The sequence below is a fragment of the Haliaeetus leucocephalus genome, unplaced genomic scaffold (assembly GCF_000737465.1).
Source record: "Haliaeetus leucocephalus isolate CR32 unplaced genomic scaffold, Haliaeetus_leucocephalus-4.0 Scaffold32, whole genome shotgun sequence".
In the NCBI taxonomy this organism is placed as follows: Eukaryota; Metazoa; Chordata; class Aves; order Accipitriformes; family Accipitridae; genus Haliaeetus; species Haliaeetus leucocephalus.
In genome coordinates, this window is record NW_010972468.1 from 659,331 (window position 1) to 679,677 (window position 20,347).

At 37.0% G+C, this 20,347-nt stretch overlaps 1 protein-coding gene across 3 annotated transcripts in view; it reads right to left on the minus strand.

Annotated features, from left to right (window-relative positions):
• Positions 1-20,347, minus strand: part of NAA16 (N(alpha)-acetyltransferase 16, NatA auxiliary subunit) — a 71,645-nt gene that overhangs the window by 19,971 nt on the left and 31,327 nt on the right. For 2 of the 3 annotated variants that reach the window (XM_010576537.1, XM_010576544.1), the window contains exon 9: positions 17,192-17,298. In XM_010576537.1, coding sequence (XP_010574839.1) covers positions 17,192-17,298 — 107 coding nt within the window. Of the gene's footprint in view, positions 1-17,191; positions 17,299-18,952; positions 19,098-20,347 lie in introns of those variants that run through there. The other variant, XM_010576551.1, reaches the window with a different exon arrangement.

Sequence of the window (20,347 nt, forward strand, 5' to 3'; positions counted from 1 at the left end):
CTTACGCAGTTCACAGAAGAAACAAAAAATCTCTTCAGCAAGGCTCACACTAGTTGATTTTAATTTTTTAAAGCAATGTTCCTCCATTATTTAAAAAAATTAAATGTCCCATCTAGCTACTTTGAAACATAAGATATAGACAGATTCATCAGTATAAAAAGGAAAAGGTGTAGGGTATCCAAATGACTAAATATTTCCCTTTTTACTCAAGGCCACTACACATTAACTTACTTGCAACAACTTCCTTAGTCTTACTTGAGAAGTTACTGGTCCCCCACTTGTTATATAGACAATATAATTTACCCCACCCAATGAGGTATGAACCACAGAACAAGTCCATAGAGACTATTCAAATAAATTACTCCAATTGTGAAAGGTTATTCAGCCTCATATGGAGGATTTCCATTGGTTACATTTTAGTATATGGCTAACATCTGAATGCAATAAAAACCACAATCAATTAAAAGTTACTGTCTCACCTCATACCATGAAAGTAGAAACAGGAAAACATGACAAGCAGCCTTCTACTTAACACAAGTCTCCTTAGATTTCTTATGTATCTTTGACATATACAGATGCCAAGTTTTTTCTGCAAGAAGCTTTACTATTTTGTGTAACACCCAATGAAAGTGTTCCTTTGAAACTAACAGTTCAGATGCAAGTGCATCTCTATTTTTAAATTTATTCAGCTGACCCCATCAATACTCACTCCTGCTTCCCTAAGAAAAGCACTGTTGAAGATTGTGTATGCTCATGCATACACACAGGGCAAGACAAAAATCTGTCACTTGCAGTAAAACACACATCTAAAGGGAAGTTCCACAGTCATTTTAAATTAACCTAAATAAAAGTCAACTGCCAAAAAAATATAATCAGTGGGTTTTCATTCAGATCTGTTCCTTGATCTAGTTTGCTAAGCAGCTGCACAGAACCTTGCACCACCTTTCAGTGGAAACCTAGGTATTCTACAGTCAGCTTCAAGTACCTGTAAAATCACCCTTCCACTTGGCTTGCAACTGGCCATCTTGACCCACCTAGCAGAAAATTTTTATTATTTACTTTCCTATAAAGCTAATCCTATGGTATCATGTTTAGTCAGTAACTTCAGCATTTCTCAGTGTGTGGTGGCTAAGCAGACATAATTCTCAGGAATTTCAAAGAGCTACCAGCTTGTAAGGACTGGCTAGCTGCAAAGCATTAACTCCATAGTACCGTATTTAAAATGGAATAAAAAGCAAAAAACTAAGCCACCCCAGAACCCTGGAAAGTTATAAGTTTTCTTTGTGCCCTGACCATCTAAGAAATCAGTTACCTGTTTTGTAAGCAGCAGAGAAAGTAGCCTTCTATTAGATATGTTTCTTCAGAGCTGATCTACACCCTAAGGAAGTTCACACGTTTTGGTTTACTGTATATTTTCATGGAAAGACTGAGATGCAAGACCTTTATTCGCTTTTAGATTTTTCTTTACACTTAGTTCCTTACAACTAAACACCTCCATTAATGACTTGTCATCACTTTCTAAGATGAAATACATCCAGTGCAGTGTCAGATATACTCAGAACTTAAAATTTCCTAAAAATCAAGCACAGGTAGAGCTCCTTGTTGCCCTGGATTAAGTTTGGAGATGTGCTTTATTGTATACATCATTGCTAGTAAACTGCGTATATTCCTGAACAGTACAGCTGCATTTCAGTAAGTTTGTGTGTAATCTGTACACACTTGACTAGATACACCATCAAATCCTACTCCGATTTAGCTTTTCAAGATAATACTAACTTGCTGTGGAAGTGAAGACTTCTGTTGCTGTCCATTGCTGCACTGGTAACAGCTACTCCTGAAATAAAACAAGTGATACTTTTTTCTAGGGTCAATACCACCAATGACCACACAGGCTACTTGAAATACTAAACTCCAGAAGAAAAAGCTTCCTCCATTTACCTAAATTATTTTAGTTTGTATTTGTCATTCAAAAAGTAACTTGTAACATAGTATTTTGTACACTTGCTCTGCTGAAACAGCATTATTTCTTTTTTAGGGCATACTGTGTACAAGCATAATGAATTGTAAGGTGTATAATACAAGTAGCATTTGACAAACATTGCAATTGTTTTGCAGTTTTGACTGATCCATGCAACATTTCTAGTCATTAACCAGTTTGTGTCAAACATCTGCACTACAGACTTTGCACTTTCGAATTACTCTTAGGGGAGAGTACTCTCAGCTAGGGGAAAGCTGCTTGGTACGCCAGCTTTGCAGAGAGCAGACTACTCAAGCAGAATGGCAGATGAGTCACAAGAAGAACATTTTTCATTAAAGAATTTACTGCTGCTTTGGAAAGGTCTAGCACAGGTATGTTTACACACTGAAAGTACAACTGCACAAGTTCCTTTGGAGCTGTGCAACAGTATTAGAAGTACAGGATCAGCCTCATGTTAAATGAAACAAACCTTAGGTAGGATGACTATAAATACAAGAGCCAGCCATGAAATTTAAGTGCTTCAAATGTAACAAGTTGAATATTTAAACAACTCCTTAAAAGTTATTTTAAAAGCAGTGCTCCTTGAATATCTTTATAAACAAACCATTAGGGCACCTATTTGGGATGGAAAAAACATAGGATTCAGCCAGACTTGGAAATGAGGTCTTAACTTTGATATTGCTGGGAACTGTCAGAATTGCTCAAGTGTCTTCCATAAAATGTAGCATCTTTCCATTCAGAAAATAATAAAAGTATGACTAGAGTAATTAAATAATTCTTCTATTTTATAATTTTAGCTATGTTATCAATATAAAGTTTAAATTCCCTCAAAAATTGAAGGAAACTTCAATGAAAATGTGTATTGGCTACAGGTGCAGAAAATACACTGCCTATAGTAAAGCTACAGAAGACCTGAAGTATGAACATTAGTGTTCAGCTGTATCATAAATATTAACTAAATTGACTATGATGTTCATATCAGATTTCTACATAGGCTATCTTTTTTGGAAGTGAAAGCTAACACAGATTAGCAGTTTACAAAACTGTCAATGAGAAGTTACAGAATTTGGAACACTTTTGTGCAGGAACCTAGAGTTCAGTAGGATACCACCACCACCATCAGAAGACTTACTGTCCCAGGAAAACTGCCCCACAGCGGTCAAGCCATAAAATGTATAACACAATTAAAATAAAACCTAGGGACTGCACAAAAGACTAAAGGCTTGATTTAAGTTTCTTTTCTGATTTTATGCTTCCAAACACTGATCTTCCACTGCATTTTCAAAATAAGCTACAGAAATTTAACATGTCAGTCTACTACTGAAGTTTGCGTATAATTTAGAGAAGCCTACTCATTTATCTGCCATTTCCAATTACAGAAAGAGAGAGCTCTAGAAAAAACACATTGCTTAAGCATATTAGACATCTTTCATCTAGGAATTAGCCCAAAAGGATAAACAAACTATAAACGGGATATTATTCTTCCCCAGACATACTGTTACAGACATGACAGAGCCTTATGAAACAGATTCTTACAGTTAGATAGTCATAAATCAGAAAGTTGTGCTAGGACAGCACTTCATATAGAGGACTGAGGATCTGAAGATTACCCCCCCCCTTTTTTTTTTTAATTCACACCACTCCAAATTAATCTACACTTAAGTGAACTGCAGATATCTGGTAAGTTAAAACAACTGACATTTTCTTGATGTTAGTGTAGTACAGAAGAAAAATAGTACTAAAATGCAGAGATGATGGGCTAGCTCAGACTTAACTGTTCTAACAGCAGTCCTGGGTCTAAATTACACTAAAGACAACAGGTTCTAAGGTACAAATCAAGGAGCCACTCTAAAGCGACAGAAATACAGATACCAAGCAACACAATATAAAGTATTTTGTTACACATTTTTTCCTGAAGAAAGAGCGCTTACCTCATTTAACATACACCAGAGAGTGAATGAAATGGGAAAGAAATGGGATAATGGTCCATGAAAGTACTGACACCCACAAAACAGATTTCTGCTTTCATTTTCACATTGCCTTAAAACATCCAGAACGAGATTGTCTAACATGCTGAGCATTCCACATCAACTGATGTTAGTGAATGCTTCTAAAGATAAACTTCCCTGAAACCACAACTCCTGGGCTATATGATCAATGCCTGCAGAATTTGGCCTTGACATCTTACTGCCTGTTTTAAATGTGTGGAGTATGGATAATACTTCTCCTCTTTATTGTACTGTGTCAAGACTAATAACTTGAGATGTGACATAAGCCACAGCATATGAGAAAACTGCCAAACAAAAAATTTCTATTACACCACAGTATGTAAATACATTCAGAAAAATAGTATTCCTCATTTTAGAGCACTTGGCTTTCCAGTTTTACTATTACTCCTAATGATCCAGTCATAGAACTGTTGACACAATGGAACAGCTTAACAACAGCAGCACAAGTTTGTACTGAAAGTTTTAAGACACTCCTAAGAACACAAATTCAGAGTAAACCAGTGTTCTAAGATGTCACTGTGGTCATCTCACAACTAATTTCAAGAGCAACTGTTTTTTTGAAAGCTTTTGGACAAGTTTGGGGACTGCACAAAAGAAAGCAAGTAACTTCATATAAGCAGAACATCAGTAGGAGCAACTATGAGCAGAGATGTTGAGAGCATTTGTTGTGGGTCTTCAGCTGGGTATTTGGAGCAGCTATTCCCAATGTAGACCACTTACTAAAAAAGCTCTCTTGATAAAGTAGTTCGTAAGTCAGCTGCTACACCTGTCAGCTCCTGGCTTACATGTTACCTCAGGGACCCAAACTGTCAGCCACCAACATGTTTTACACTACCCATTCTCATTGCAGAGTGGAAGCATCCTATCTGGGCAGGACCTACAATGAAGTTTCTCATCTTTCTGCTTCCTCCACTTAAAGTTTTCTTACTCGTCCTTAAGACACAGTTATATAGCAGAAATGCTATCTTTTGCTATGAATGTACCAGTTGTTAACCAGATCTCAAGCAAGTCCACTTACCAGATTTCCCCTCCTGGAATTTTAACTCAGAGACACTACCTTCTAAAACTTGAACTGACAGTCAGTATGAACAAAAGGCCATCCTTGGTTGATCTTAGAGTTATTTCTTCTTAAAACATAGACAGATTCCTAGTGAAACTAGTCTTTTTCACTTCCTTACATAATCCACCAATAGTTCACAGAGGGCATCTAACTACAAAAACAGTTGAAACTTGCTTTAAATTACTTGAGCCTTCCACATCAAGGAGGGAAAATGCCTTCTTTCCTGAAAGGATTAAAGAAAGATCTTCACTGGAGACAGCCTACCTTCCTGTGTAGACAGTCTTACACCTTTTTTTGAGACTGTTGTTTCTGATGTTTCTTCCAGCCAGACATTTTCTCTCATCCAGTATTTCCTCACAGTCTCCATGTTTTTAGTTACTCAGAAAAAGGGCACATGTGCACTAATGTCGAGCTTCAATGGAATCAACCAACGCACCTGCAACACAATCGACGCAAACCTTGATGTTGACTAATTGAAGATCTTCACTCTTTGGATTTTATCTCATGGATATAGAGACTAGCATGTATGGGGAACCAAAGAGTATTTCTGAATATTGCTCAAGCACAAAGAGAACTTTTTTTTTTTTTTTTTGGGGGGGGGGGGGGAGATAAGGGTAGCATTTCAAGATCCCTCTCTTGAGGAACAATAACAAGACTGTTAGTTATTTCTAATACATCTGGACAGCAGTTTACAGAATATGAAAAATACTATATCCCATGCAATTGATTATACTTCAGGTTATTAGCTTCCAGCAGAAACATTCTGCCAAGAGCCACAGCTACATTCACCCTGAACAGTAACTTTGCATGAACAACAGAACTCATAATAATGCAGTGGCACTCCTAAACACAAGTTTTTGCTTTCTGAATATGCCAAGAAGGCTACAGCTTCTTCCCAGAGCATATATTGTGCCAACTGTGTTTATTTTGTTCAAGTACAAAGATATCAACATGATAAGCGTAGTTTAAATAACCAAGTATACTTGGTATTCAGAAACTGGAAGAAGCCTGACAAAAAAAATTAATAAGCCTCTATACTATACAGCAGGCTTTTTAAATTAAAGGTTTAGCATTATAGAAAACTGAGGAAAATGGCTATTTTGCTGATACCCATGTTTTAATAACAAACTCCAGAAACTAAAGCACTAAGCAAAGAATAAAAACTATAAAACCAGTTATAACATAAAAGAGGAAGAGCCCAGTAGCTAGACAGTAAGTCTCTTAGAGAAAAAGATTAAGAAACCCGTATCAAAGTATTTCATATACACACAGACTGTATTGTGTTGAGACATTTTCCCCATAAATGCTCCATGTTTCTTAGCATGTAAATAAAACATACACAGTCACATTTCAAAACCTTTCATTCACACAGCAGTACTTTAAGTGGTTACTATAAAAGGCTCCACAAATCATGAAAATGATACTTCTAAAATAGTATGAGAAGTATCAACTGTAAGTAAAAAATTCCTCTATATTCACTTTTTTAAAGCCATGTTTTGTTTAGATAACATTTCAAAGTTCTAGAGGAAAGCAGGATATCTTGTTAGTAAAAAATCCCTGAAACACAAACGCATAAGTTTCCTTATGTAGGACAAATCTGCCTTTTTATTATAGCCTCCGTGCTATCCTGCTATATATCCCACTTCCTTAGAATTAATTCATTTTAGTTAGTCACCTACAATTCTTATTTAGTCCATGGTTTAAAGTGACGAAGATGACAAATTCACTCAAAAAATACAAGTTACCTCTGCAGTATGGTTATGAACTGATGATGCAGAAGTTTAGTATTCTATGGCAAGATCAAGAAAATCAAGTGAGTAAATCTCCAAAGGCAGTATGAGACATACATGTTCTGAATAGTGTTCTTAAGTAGAAGAAACTACTTTTTTCCAGGAATAACTAGTTCTTTAAAACACACTATCAACGTTGGCCCCACTACACACAAGCAGCTCGCTCGTAGCATGTGAATTTTTCTAACTCCTGCAGGTAGATTTTTCAAATGAGGACAGCCAGTGCTTTCTATTTTCACATGTTCAATCCAACCATCTTTTAGAGACTGCTGCTGCAGAAATGGTTTGTTGAGCAACTGCACCTTTAGCTATATAGCACAACTTATTAAGAAAAACAAAAATGAGCACTAAATTTAAAGCTGTACAGATTCAGAAACTGGTACTTAAACACCTGTGCTGTTCCTTCAGCAAAAGCAGCAACTGAAGGACAAGGGTGGAATGGACAATTGGGAATGTGAGCCACTCTGGCCGTGAGTTAGGGCCCTTAAATAATCCATTTTTAATTTCATGACACACACACTCATGAATCAGTTCCCTGAGTAGCATCATCTGCTGGAGTCCTACAAATTCTGTGCCTGTTACTCTCACCTTCAACACAGAGCTGTGTTGCGATACAAAGATCATGAACTTTTCTGGCACAGAATTTATATGAATTAAAACTCCAAAATGAAGATGACAGATCGTGGGACTTGTGTTTTCACCTCTCACAGAGCAGACTATTTTAGGGTAAAAGGCCATTTTCTCTTTAAATATATGCCATTGCAGTTGTTGCTTTAGAGTACAGGAAGGCAACAGGCACTTGGAATAGTGAGTCTAAGTAACAGTCAATAAAAATTGAAGTACTGATCTCCAAAATACAGCACCTCATCTAAAGCCTAGCATATGGCATTTGTCAAGCATTAAAGACAACAGCTCCACTGAGCACCTCCCAACAATTATGCATTAACACAGGAAGGCAAGAGTAGGCACACAGCACACACCAGTGTATCACACTGATAGTCCCTGCTGTATAACGTTACAAACATCAGCAGGTTTGCTGGACAAACCGTCTCCATCAGCATGCAACTACTCAAAGTGATCACAAGCTATCTGACCCGAGAAATAATCTGGATGCAATCGTGACTTTACTAGAATTTTATCAGTATGTCTTCCTCTACTTTTCCTTCACCAACTAGACGAGGGCAAAATCAGCTTCAGCAAACGTCTACATAAACAGCTTGGCCAAGTAACTGCTGATTTCCAAGAAGCTGAAAATATTCTTTACACAGCTCTTTCTCTTTACTTGAGACTACAAGCAGATGATCTCTGACGAAATACCAAATGCACAACTATTACATTGTCTACTAGAATTTGTGCTGTGGAACATTGCAGAAATAAAGAGGGATGCCATATGTGCCACTGACAGCTCCAAAATCAAGAACGATGGATGGAGGACTGTGCTGAAACAATGATTAGATCACTGCATATCTATAGATAGCATCCCCAACCTAACCGTGTTTTACTCTTGAGTAAACAACCTGCACTTTTAGGAAGTGCTTGCCTTAAACCAGCGATTATACATGCTTCACTTGACATGTAGTAAACCGTGCATGCACTCACATTTACCCTCATACTAAAGCAAGTCTGCAGTTATTCACCTGTGTTTTGAAGTTAATCCATTTCTAAAAGGCAGATTCTGTGACAAGTGCCTGTTTTTCACTTTGTGAATGGTCTCAGAAGGAAGAAGCGAGAAATTCTAGGAATTGATTAGGAGGGCTATGCTGGCAATAGGATATAAAAATCACAACTAAAGATTCCAAATCACAGTATCCAGATTAGGGATCTCAATACTTCTGTATGTAGGCACTCATGTATATAGACACATCCGTCTTTTTGTGCCTTTCTGCACTGTTTGCTATAGGATCTTGGTGTTGCCAGACTTGCATAAAACACACTTGTCCCAGTACTGAAGTACCAGTTGCAGACTAGCAAATCAACATCTACAAGCTGATCCTAGACTTGAAGGTGAAACCCAGTAAGATACTATCGCAGAATCATTAAGGTTGGAAGAGACCTCTACAGGCTGCCTAGTCCAACTCCCCTTTATGGAACAGGGTCAGCTGAAACAGGTTACTCCTGGTTACGCCCAGGCACATTTTGACTATCTCCAAGGATGACGACTCCACTACCTTTCTTAAACAACCTGTTCCCATGTTTGACAACCCCCACGACAAAAGTGTCTTTTTTGCTCAAATATACTCTTGTATTTTAAATTGTGCACATAATACCTCATCTGTTCACTGGGCACCAATGAGAAGCATCTGACTTGTTTTTCACTCTTGTCTTCAGGTATTTATACATGTAAAATCCCACCTGAGCCTTCTCTTCTCCAGGCTAAAAAATCCTAGCCCTCAGCCTCTCCTCATATGCCAGACTCTCCAGTTCCATTATCAACTTCATGGCCTTTTTCTGGACTCTTTCCAGTATGTCCATGTGGCTCTTGTACAGGGAAGACCAGAACTAGACCCAGCACTCCAGATGTGTCTCACCAGGGCTGCAGAGAAGAGAAGGATCACCTCCCTCAACCTCACAGTGGTGCTTTTACTAATGCAGCCCAAGACGCTGTCGACCTTCTGTGCCACAGGGTACATTGCTGGCTCATGTTCCATTTGCTGTCTACCAGAAGCCCCAAGTCCTTTTCTGCAAAGCTGCTTTCCAGCTGGTCAGTCCTCAGCCTGTACTAGAGTATGGGTTACTCCTATGGTGCAGGACCTTTTATTTCCCTTTGTTAAACTTCCTTTCAGCCCATTTCTCCAGCCCATCAAGGTCTCTATGAATGACAGCACAATCCTCTCACGCATGAGCCACTTCTCGCAGTTTTGTATTATCTACAAGGTTGTCGAGGGGTACACTCTGCCCCATCAACCAAGCCATTAACAAAGACATTGCATACTACTGGCCCCAGCGTTAACCACCCGGGGACAGTAGCTGGACTTCATGCTGCTGATCACAACACTGAGCTTGGCAGTTCAGACAGTTTTCAGTCCACCTTACTGTCTACTAAGCTGTACTTCAACAGTTTGTCTATGTTATGGGAGACAATGTCAAAAGCCTTACTAAAGTCAAGATAAACAGTATCAACTGCTCTCCCCTTGTCCACCGAGGTAGTCATTTTATCATGGAAGGCTATCAGGCTAGTCAGGCATGACTTCCCCTACATAAATCCATCCTACCTACTCCCAGCCACACTTTGCACTTTGTGTGTTTGGTAATGGTTTCCAGGATTATTAGCTCCATCAGCTTCACAAGGACTGAGATGAAGCTGACTGGCCCGTAGCCCCTCAGATCCTCCTTTTTGTACTTCCTGAAAACAGCAGTGACATTTGATTTCCTCCAGCCCTCAGGAAACTCCATCCATCACGATGAACTTTCAAAGATTGAGTGGCAGTGCAGTGACATTGTCCAGCTCCCTCAGCAGTTGTGGATGCATCTCATCAGGTGCAATGGGCATGTGCACATCCAGTCTCTTTAAAAAAGTTCTTGAACCTGATCCTCCTCTACTGAGATGTATGTATTTAAGAAAGCAATGAAAGTAACACCCATATGCCCTCAAAAATCACAGAAGATGTGTACATTCTCTATTGCTTTGGTATACCAAACTTGCTACTTATCAGCAACTCTCAGAAGGCTTTAAGATTTACCACAAGTGTTCAGCTTTAAGTGAGAATCTCATTAGGAAAGATAACAAAAAGCATCATCATGAAAGGTGCTTTGAATATCTCTGGATTCTGCCTCATGAAGAGGCTTGGGGTTTTGTTGTTGGCGTTTTTTTTTTTTCTTTTAGCAAAATAGTGAAAGTTGTCAATGAAGTCACTGACAATTGATATCTTCTGCTTTTTCTCAATATGTAACAGGAATCCACTCTTGGGCATGTAAGAACAGATACAAGTATCATCAAGACAGCACTACGGGCACCAACTAGGTGTCAGTATCCGCTGCCATTCTGTTGCACACAGTCAATTACAGAATACATGTAAAGTGCCTTATTTTGAGTCTCCTTTCAATTTAAGAAGTATCCTATCAGAGGAGTGAATGATACCTGTAAGATCAGAATAAAAGTATCACCATATCCAATGTTTGTCTTGGTTGTAGCAGATGTAGGAAAATGCAGGTTGAGAAAGAAAAACCAACCACCTACTAAGTACCAGCTTGGGACATGCCTTCCTCCTGAGAAGACTAGGCATCTGCTGTATCTGTCAAATAAAGGCATAGATTCAACGCATGAAGGGAACAATTTAAACTGCAGATTTAGTGTAAACACCACCATGATGGCATTTAACAGAGTGCCTTCCATTTCTAGGTAACTCTTCCCCCAGAATTCTTGCACTTTGTGGTAGAAATTATCCAAATAAAGTTAAACACGGGGCGGGGGGAAGTCCCAAGAAACAAACACACATACACACAAAATGACTTCAATGAGTTTCACAGAGCAGCAGGACATTCATGGGGATCCCACCCCTCTCAGCATCTTGAACAATAATCAGAACGAAGTGTGTTTCAAGAGGAATTGTACAAACAGGCACAGGCTGGTATTTGAGAAGGTGACTGAACTCATAGCTGAGGCACATGGGTTTACCATGGAATCTCTGTAATAGTTCCATATTCTAAAAGCTATTTTAAAACCAGATATTCTTGAAGAAGAGAATCAGAAGTTGCTGGTATTTGTTTTAATACATGAAACAACTTGAACAAATTATAGAAACACTTCAAGTCTATACTCATATTTTCCCCATCTTAGTTTCTTCCTTCAATTTAGCAGCCATACATTAATGTAGATGACTAATTAAAATTTGATTAACAGATTAATTAAAGCATGTTCTTCTCAAGACTGAATTTTCTAATTTTTCACAGAAAACAGCAAAATGTTTCTGAATGACAGATAGCAACTACCTAAAAAACACTACAAAAACGTCAAGAATATTATTCTTTTACCCATAGTTTGGTAAACTCATAGTTTGTAATACACACTAATGAAATTATTATCAACTCAAACCAACATGCACAGCTACAGTAACAACTTAAGCAGGAAAGTGGGTGAATTTAATTTTCTGAAGAGACATCAATTTTTTTGCATTTTGCTTGTGACTTTTTTGCTACATGTAAAAGCTATTTCCCTGCACTTTTTCCATATGAGTTCCTCTAAGTGATACTTAAGAGTCTGCTAGCTGTTTTAGCAACCCAGAAGTTAGCCAATTAACACATTGAGTCAATCACACTGTCCTTACAAGACACTACAAGATAAGCTGAGCAAAACAAGTATTGGATCTCAGAATGCAGGTCTGTTCCTTAACACTAGTAACCTGTATAGAAAGGTCTCCGCTCTTGTTCAGACCAGCCATTTCCTTCCCTTTCTCCAACCAGAACAGGTAAGTACAACCTGGTGCAGTACTTATTATATTTGTGAGCTTTGTCTTTTATGTAATCACACTCACTTTACACTAGTTCACCATGACCAAGAGTTTTCACATTTAAAAAGCCCCAGGCTATATTTACAGCATTCCCTAGAGGCTGCCATATAATGAACAGAAGGAAGACATTGCCAATTTCTCCACAACATACAGTGGCTACTTCAAGAGTCATCTGAAACAAACCTACAGTGATGAACATTATTCTTACTAAATATTTTTTTCAAGTAAGAACAAAGCCATCAAGAGAGTGTTTCATCAAATGATTTCTCTAATATGTTGTAGGTAGGAAGTCATCCATGACTGAGTATCAGCAATGACGTACCACTGAAAATAGTCTATATAGTATTACAAACTTGTTTTGAATGAGACACTCTGGAAAATACAGTAAGACTCAGTCTGACAGTCTCTATCACCCTCTAATTGTTCTCTTCAGTTGGAAAAACACTGAATCTGGCTAGGTACCAATGTAGCAAGTTAGGAAGTGATTAGTGCACACCTCTGGTACCTGTAAATAGGGAGTATAGTAACCATTATCACTTGAGAAAGAACTTGAACTCTTTATATAACATATCCTTACTCATCCACTTAATTTATGGAAAAATCAGTTGCCACTATTATAGAAAATGATAAAAAACATCTTTTCGGTTGGCCTTTGGTCAACCTTTCCTCCTGCAATTCAATGCCCCCCTCTTTTTTTTTTTCTTATTTCAATATTAGAGTAATTTTATGCTACAGCATGGTATAGAAGCACACTCAGGATACTGAACAGCTGGCATTATTTTTTTAATTATACAGTATTTTAATAATCAAAAGCTCTATCCATAGCACAATACATTTGATCAAGTTTAAATGGCAGTACAGTTTCTAGGCAAAAGACAATTGTTAACCCCATCTCTTCCAGCTTCTCATCCATCAGTCTGTATGACTTGTATCTCCTCCAGTCTAGGTGGCTTGACAAAGAGGAAGAAATAGTCAAAAACCAGTTCCCATGCTACTTAGACTAGCATAATAGCACGAAACCTTAAGAATCACAAAGACCTTTGAAGGATTAAGCAACTTACTGGATAACTCCCTTCTAAAACTAGGGAGAAAAATATTAGATCACTGCTTTGCAAGCAATGAAGGACCACAGAGTGTCAACTGGATCTTGTTGCAGAAGCATGTACAGTAATTTACAGCAAAGCAAGCTTAACACTTTCTCCTACTCCTCGTCAGCTTCCAGAGTTAGACTGCCTTAAGTACCTCTGAAACATAATTATCTCAAGTATCAGTGGATTAACAAATCACTCCTAGAAAGTAACAAATATTGCTGAGACTGATGAAACATCCAACTAACCTGCTTATCTCAGGCTACACAATACCATCTCTGTTACCTTCTCAAGTGTCCAAGTTTCAAGCAGTTAGCAAATCTTGAACAGTTTCTTTCTCAACCCAGTTGTGCAAATATAAACCTCTGCGCGTCACAAATTGAACATAAGGCCAATGCATACATGATTTTTTCTGCTCCAGAATTTTAGGGAAGACAGATTGCATAACATAACATAATATAGAGTGTATTTTAACTCATTAAAGACTTATTCATTAGGGAAGATTTTACTTCAGAAGAAGTCTTTGAGAATGCCAAAAAGCAACAAAGCTATACATAATCCTTCTTTACTGAAGAGATTTCAGATCCTCATGCCTTTGGTTGCTCGAAGAAAAGTCTCTTCCAGCAATAATCTTATCTTTTTACATGAAACAAATAGATTTACATTATCATACCATGATGTCTTTCCCGCTTACGCTACCCTTCTGTGATTTCATCCAAATGATCTTAAACAATACTTCTACTTTAAGTGAGAAGGAAGATTAAAAACATCTCTCTTCCTTAACCAAAGCAAAGCGCATTCTTTAGCGAAGTGATGAAGAACCAGTTGTTCTTCACACCTTTCTCCACTTAATATTTGAACAAGTACGTAAACAAATTTCAATTAGGTAGCTGAAAAAGTGGCATCCCCTCCACCCAGTTAGCAATTCAGTTATTTAAGTTTTGGTGGGACATTCATTAATTCTTTCTAGAAGCAACTGGTAAAGCTTGCTCAACGTTAGTTTCCTAGATATGAAATACTGCTATAACAGACACTGTGAAACAATTATAGAGTTCCCAACACACCCCAGTGAAACAGATGGGACACACAGTAGGCACCTTCAGGTTCAGACATCTATACTTAGATAACTATAATATAGGTGCCTGTGTTCCCTCTACAATCAAAACAGATCTATCACATCTGCCTAGCACAGTCAAAAGGAGCCTTGATAGCTGTTCAACTGATCCTGTGTAGGAAACCATGTATGGTGGTGAGCTGAACAGTTCTTTATGTCCACTGACCTACATTCACATGCCTGATCTGGAACATGGTATTTGGAGTCTTTTAAGCAGTTTAAATACTAAAGAGTTTCTAAACCTCCCTGAAAAGTCTTCACTTAGATCTGGGCAAGTCCTAAAGCTTTGCAGTTTTGTACACCTGAAGCTAGATTTCACCCCAAACTGTTAACTAATGTTAGTAGACTAGAATCTGTTTTTAAATCAAAATATATCACCATTTTTTTATTTAAAACTTTTAGTATCAAGTACCAACTTAGAGTAATTAGATAACATTTTCCTGAACACATTTGACAAGTGTTTGCCTTCTATACAACCACCTTTCTTTTCCTTGCCCTCTCCAAACAGAGGGGAGACATCAATATTTTTCCTCTTATCAGCTACTCTTTACATTACCTTTTGGTCTCCCCACTCAGGTGTAAAAGATGTTCTTGACACAAAAACGTTAAGAGATACTTACTGAGAAATGTAATCCTAATCTTTGCTGAGAAAGTAAAGCTATATTTTTCTCCCCCCTATTCCTCTGTATTCGTGCAGGTATTGAAGTAATTTACCTTTTGCTTTCCTACATATAAAATACTGCAGCTCAATCTTTACCTAAGTACATATAAATAGAAAACTTCTATTAATATAAATATTGCTTAGTTTACCTTTTTCCCAAAACCATGGTTTATGAAAGATCCTGGACCCACCTGGAGTTCTAGAAAGAAGGAACTTTCTAGGCTTAAATACAAACTCTTTCATAAAATCCTCATATCTATGCCACTTTAAAATGCAACTGAAGTTGACTACACCAAATCACACCTGCTTCCAAATAAATAAATGTGGAACTGTTCATTCCCAATTTATAGAGAATTCAGTAATTTGCTAGGTATTTTCCAGTAGGTATAACAAGATCCTGACTACAATTCTATTTTCAGCCAAAATATACCAATAATTTATGTGAGAAGCTAGTATTAAGCACCAACTTAGACAAGTTAGATAGCTAAATACAACATTTTCCTGAAAGGTATAGCACACGCTAAGTTTGCCACAATTTTCTGCTCCCTAACCCCTAAATTTCAACAATTCTAAAAGTAACTATCAGAGACTAAAATTAAAAGTTTCTCTTCGCTTCAAAGATCCTTCTGTTACAGTATAGTTACATGAAAACCCAACAACTGAAACCTGAAAGAGACCCTGTCTTGGTAAGAGAGACAAGAAAGAAGAGGAAAAAGCTTTTGCAGAAGTTAGCAACACAAACAAGTCCAAGCATATGTGGAAATTGTGAAGCTCTTGATTTTAATTACTTTTTAGGATTAAGCCGGCAGTTTCAAGCTGCACTGATATGATACAATGAAGATAACTAGCAGCAAGCCACCTTTCTGGATAAGTCTGCCCCAAAACACGGTAGGTTTTTTTTTTTTTACCCATCATGTCAAAAACAACTGAGTGCTAAAAATCCTTTCATATGCCAAATGAGTTTATATATGCTTTTAACTTCTAGATTTTCATACTTCAAACAGCAGAAGTAAAACTTTCACAGCACTGACTGTACTTCTGTCTAGATAGTGCATCATCATTTTAAAAATTTCAACCCAGTTTTGAAAGTTTACATTGAAAAGTACACATTAGCAATAGGCACTGTAGAAAAGCTTGTACTACACGATACCAGAATTTACTAAAATTACATCAACCATGCAGACACAGTACAGATCACATTCTCCAAACAGAAGTGTGTTGAAAATTTCATGTTAAAAGAACTAGCAAAGAGACTCTTACAAAAATAATTTTAGTCCAATTAAAGGAATATCCACTGCTGGTTGAAAAGCTGCATGTATTTAAGGTTTTACCAGCTACAAAAAACTCTTTTTACATAGTCATGAACAGATTAGAGTAGCCAGAGTTTTACTGCTTGTAACAAAGATAGCAATGTCTGAATAGACTGACCTTTACTTTATTTTCTACGCATTTTAGTAACATGCTTTAGTTTGGAAATTTATTTTGACTATACCTTACCGACAAGCCTGGAATAAAGAACTACATTTGAAACAACAGATTCAATGTGACACAATTTTGCCAAAACTGTGAGAGTTTCGAAGTGCAAAATTAAAACATTGAAGTTTTAGCTAAAGACTGAAACAGGAAACAAGCCTTTGTGGTAAATACTAATATATTGATGCAATTCAGAAATGTATGTAGAACAAGAGCCATCTGTGTGGTATTTTAAAATCATGACTTCTGGTGACATCATAAACCATAAGTTGAAAGAATCCTGACACACTTGCACTCCAAGTACACAAAAATAAAGTTATTGTTTATCTCTGATTTTTCAAGAACTTCAGTGCATTCTGCACCAATCCAACCTCAAGCATTTTGACATCAACTGTCTACAGAAGTGAAGTTTCATACATATTAAGCATCATCAAGTGATCATTCACATATGACAAAAAAGCACACTAAGGAGAAAAATGTTCAGCAAGAGTTACTTGTAAGTTACAGGAAAATCTATATAAAAACAGTGCGATAGTCTTTTAGAAATTCAATATAGAAGACTTCATTTTACCTTTTCTGGATTGTAATATAAAGATTTCAAAGTGGTAAACAAGGGTGGGCAGCCTTTACTGAAGTTAACCCTCAGGAACTTATCCATTAGTTCTCTAAATTTTTCACCTAGAAACAAAAGTGTATTTGGTTATATGTCAGTGATTTCAAGTGTTATATAAATATAAGCACTAACTGCTGTGCAACTCTGGATAATAGAGTAACTGAGAAACTGCAATTAAGGATTTTCATTTTTCCTGTTATTTAAGAATAAGATGCAAATATGCTCCGGATAAAAAAAAAAGATCAGAGTAATATGCTTAAGTTGCTAGTGTTTAGGAAACTGCTGATGAAGACATGGTAACAGTCCTCAAACCTGTGAAATCTATTAAAAAGAGAAAGTATTAAGTGCTGGCTACAGAGGATATAGCAAGGGCTATTTAAACAAACATTGGAAAAAATTATAATGGTAAGAATAACTAAGCACTGGAATAGATTACCTTGCAGATCTTGTAAAAGCTCCATCACTGGAAGTTTTTATGATTAAGTTAGACAAATGTGTGTTAGGAATAGTGCAGATATAAATTATCCTTCTTTGAGGAAGAAGGATGGATGAAATGAACCCTCTACCTCTCTTCTAGTCCTATTTTTTTTATGAGTAGGACATGACTTCCAATGATAACATGATTGTTTCTGGAATCAGAAACAAAATAGAAGACTGGGTTTCAGAAGGATAAGCACCATAGCAGAATCAACTTTATCAAAAATATACTGGCAGAAAGCTAAAAATCTGACTTTTGTTTTCAGGTAAAAGTTACAGTACTTGCAGTATGCTACCTTTCTGAGAAATGCTGTTCAAAAAAAAAAGGAAATAAAGCACGACTTTAAGAGAAGATATCCAGTCAGGAGAATAACTGGCCTTCATGTTTTTATTCCTATGATGAAAAGTGGTTATTTTCAGTTGTTTCAGTTTTGGTGGTGTTCTGGTTTGTTTGGTTGCGGGGGGGGGGGGGGGGGGGTGGAGTGGTTTGGGGATTTTGTTGTTTTATTATTTATTTTTTATTGGTTATGTTTGCTTTGCACAGGGATGAAGTTGCTATACTTCACTGCCTACTCTGTTGTGGACTTAGAGCTCTAAGTCTTTAAACAAGGCAGTAGTACACTTCACATAATGCTAACATACACAGATAAAATTGTCATAATAAACTTCAAATCATTAAGAACACATTACAACTTTTATTAACAGGTTGTTTTATATATATATATATTCAGAAAACGGAGATACTACTGCTTTGTATATAACATTCTTACATACTTCCACCAATTCTTAGTTGTCCTACACTTACCAGCTGTTACCAGCACTGTTGTTGAGACTAATATAACTCACTCATGTTCTCACCTCACTGTACTAAAACCTGCTGTATATAGAAACTCCTACTATCTGTGGATGGGGATCCATAAATGGACTATAAGTACATGCTTTATTACAGGTGGATTAATTAAAACTTGTTTTCTTGCACTACAAGAAACTCCTCTATATTTCAAAAAAATCCATCTCAGTTTCTCAATTTCTTCTGTTGAATTATTCTAATTTATATTCTTGATGGAAGAATTGCAATTCATAATTTGGGAAAGCAAGATTCACATTTCAATTAAGTACATATTTATTTATAGAAAGCAAAACAGCTTTAAAACATATTGTGAAAAAATGCAAAACACACAGCTAGGCACCCACCTATGACACGAAGCCAAGCTCAAAATTTAGTCTCTGAGGCACAGAAAAGACATGACCACAGGACCAGTGAATCTGCAGCAGCATAAACAAATCAAACTGGATGGCCAGACTCCAACTCCCCACCCTTGATCAGTCTGAAAATTAATTGTAACAGCCTTCCTCCATACAGGTGGTTTCCGGCTAGATCAAGGAGCTGATTTGTGTCAAATACAAGGTTATTAAGATGCAATGCATGGCAAGGTCTGGGAAGGACTGCCCTTTTAATACAAACTGCACTTCAGAGTATTTTAAGCCAATTCTGAATCAGCCAGTGTTGGTTGCAAGCAACTGGTCAGTGACCACACTGGAACAGCAACCTCATTTAACCAAAAATTCTGTCCTCCTGAAATTGCAAACAAGTTCATTTCTACACCTTCACATCCTCACTATTAACTTTTGCCAACAGGAGTTCTTATCTGCTGTACTTATAAACACAAGAAATCATTTAGTAAACAGACAAATTTCTAGGGGATCAAAACCAGCCTTACACATCCATGACTGATACAAGCTTCACAGATTAACAGAAACACAAGTTTTAGTTCAGGAAAATTCTTATTTGCTATTAAACACTGCAGAGCGTAGCCTACTGAGAGGTTTTTCTCAACTGTTCTAATCACAAACTTTGCTTTCATTTAGACTATTACTACAGCAGGAACAACTAGTCCTTATTACCAAACATATTTCTATTTAAGTGAACATTAGCTATCAAACTACACTGTCAGATATAAGGTAACCTACTGCAAAACATACAGTGAAATGAAGTCAACAGCAAAACACACTATTAATAGAAATACAGAAAAGCATTGTGCAGGTTATTTCCTTGTTTGCTATGTATTAGCACAACAATTCTATTACAGGAGAAGAACAATTACTTGTCACCTAGCTTTTCAAATCTAGCTGAACTGCCTTAAAATTTGCCCTTGTATCTTCAAAGAAACTGAAATATCTGGGATTAAGTAAGGCAGAGTAAATTAACAAGTGTTAACTTCAGGGCTAAATCTCCTATGAAGCAGTTAAACTCTTGTGATTTTACATAAGTAAGGTATGTGCACATTCAGACTCCTGAGCAACAACAGGAAAGTGGACTAGCTATGCTCTGTAGCATTTAAAGGTACAACAAACACAGTGCTCAGTAAATGAGCTAAACTGAAAACTAACCTCATGAAGTTAAAAGCATGAGCAGATAAGTCCAGCTGCAAATTCCCGACATAAGTTCAATATCAAGTGTCATGAAATTTATGTACTTTATATTTCTTTCCAGAAGTTTTCTGCTGGAGTTACAGCTTTTAGACAGCTACATACCAAATGTATATTTTTATGGGCTTTACCATTTCATTTAGCCTCCTTCCTTATATTTTGGAAGATCATAGCTTTGTTTTAAACAGTATATACGTATTCCCTCTA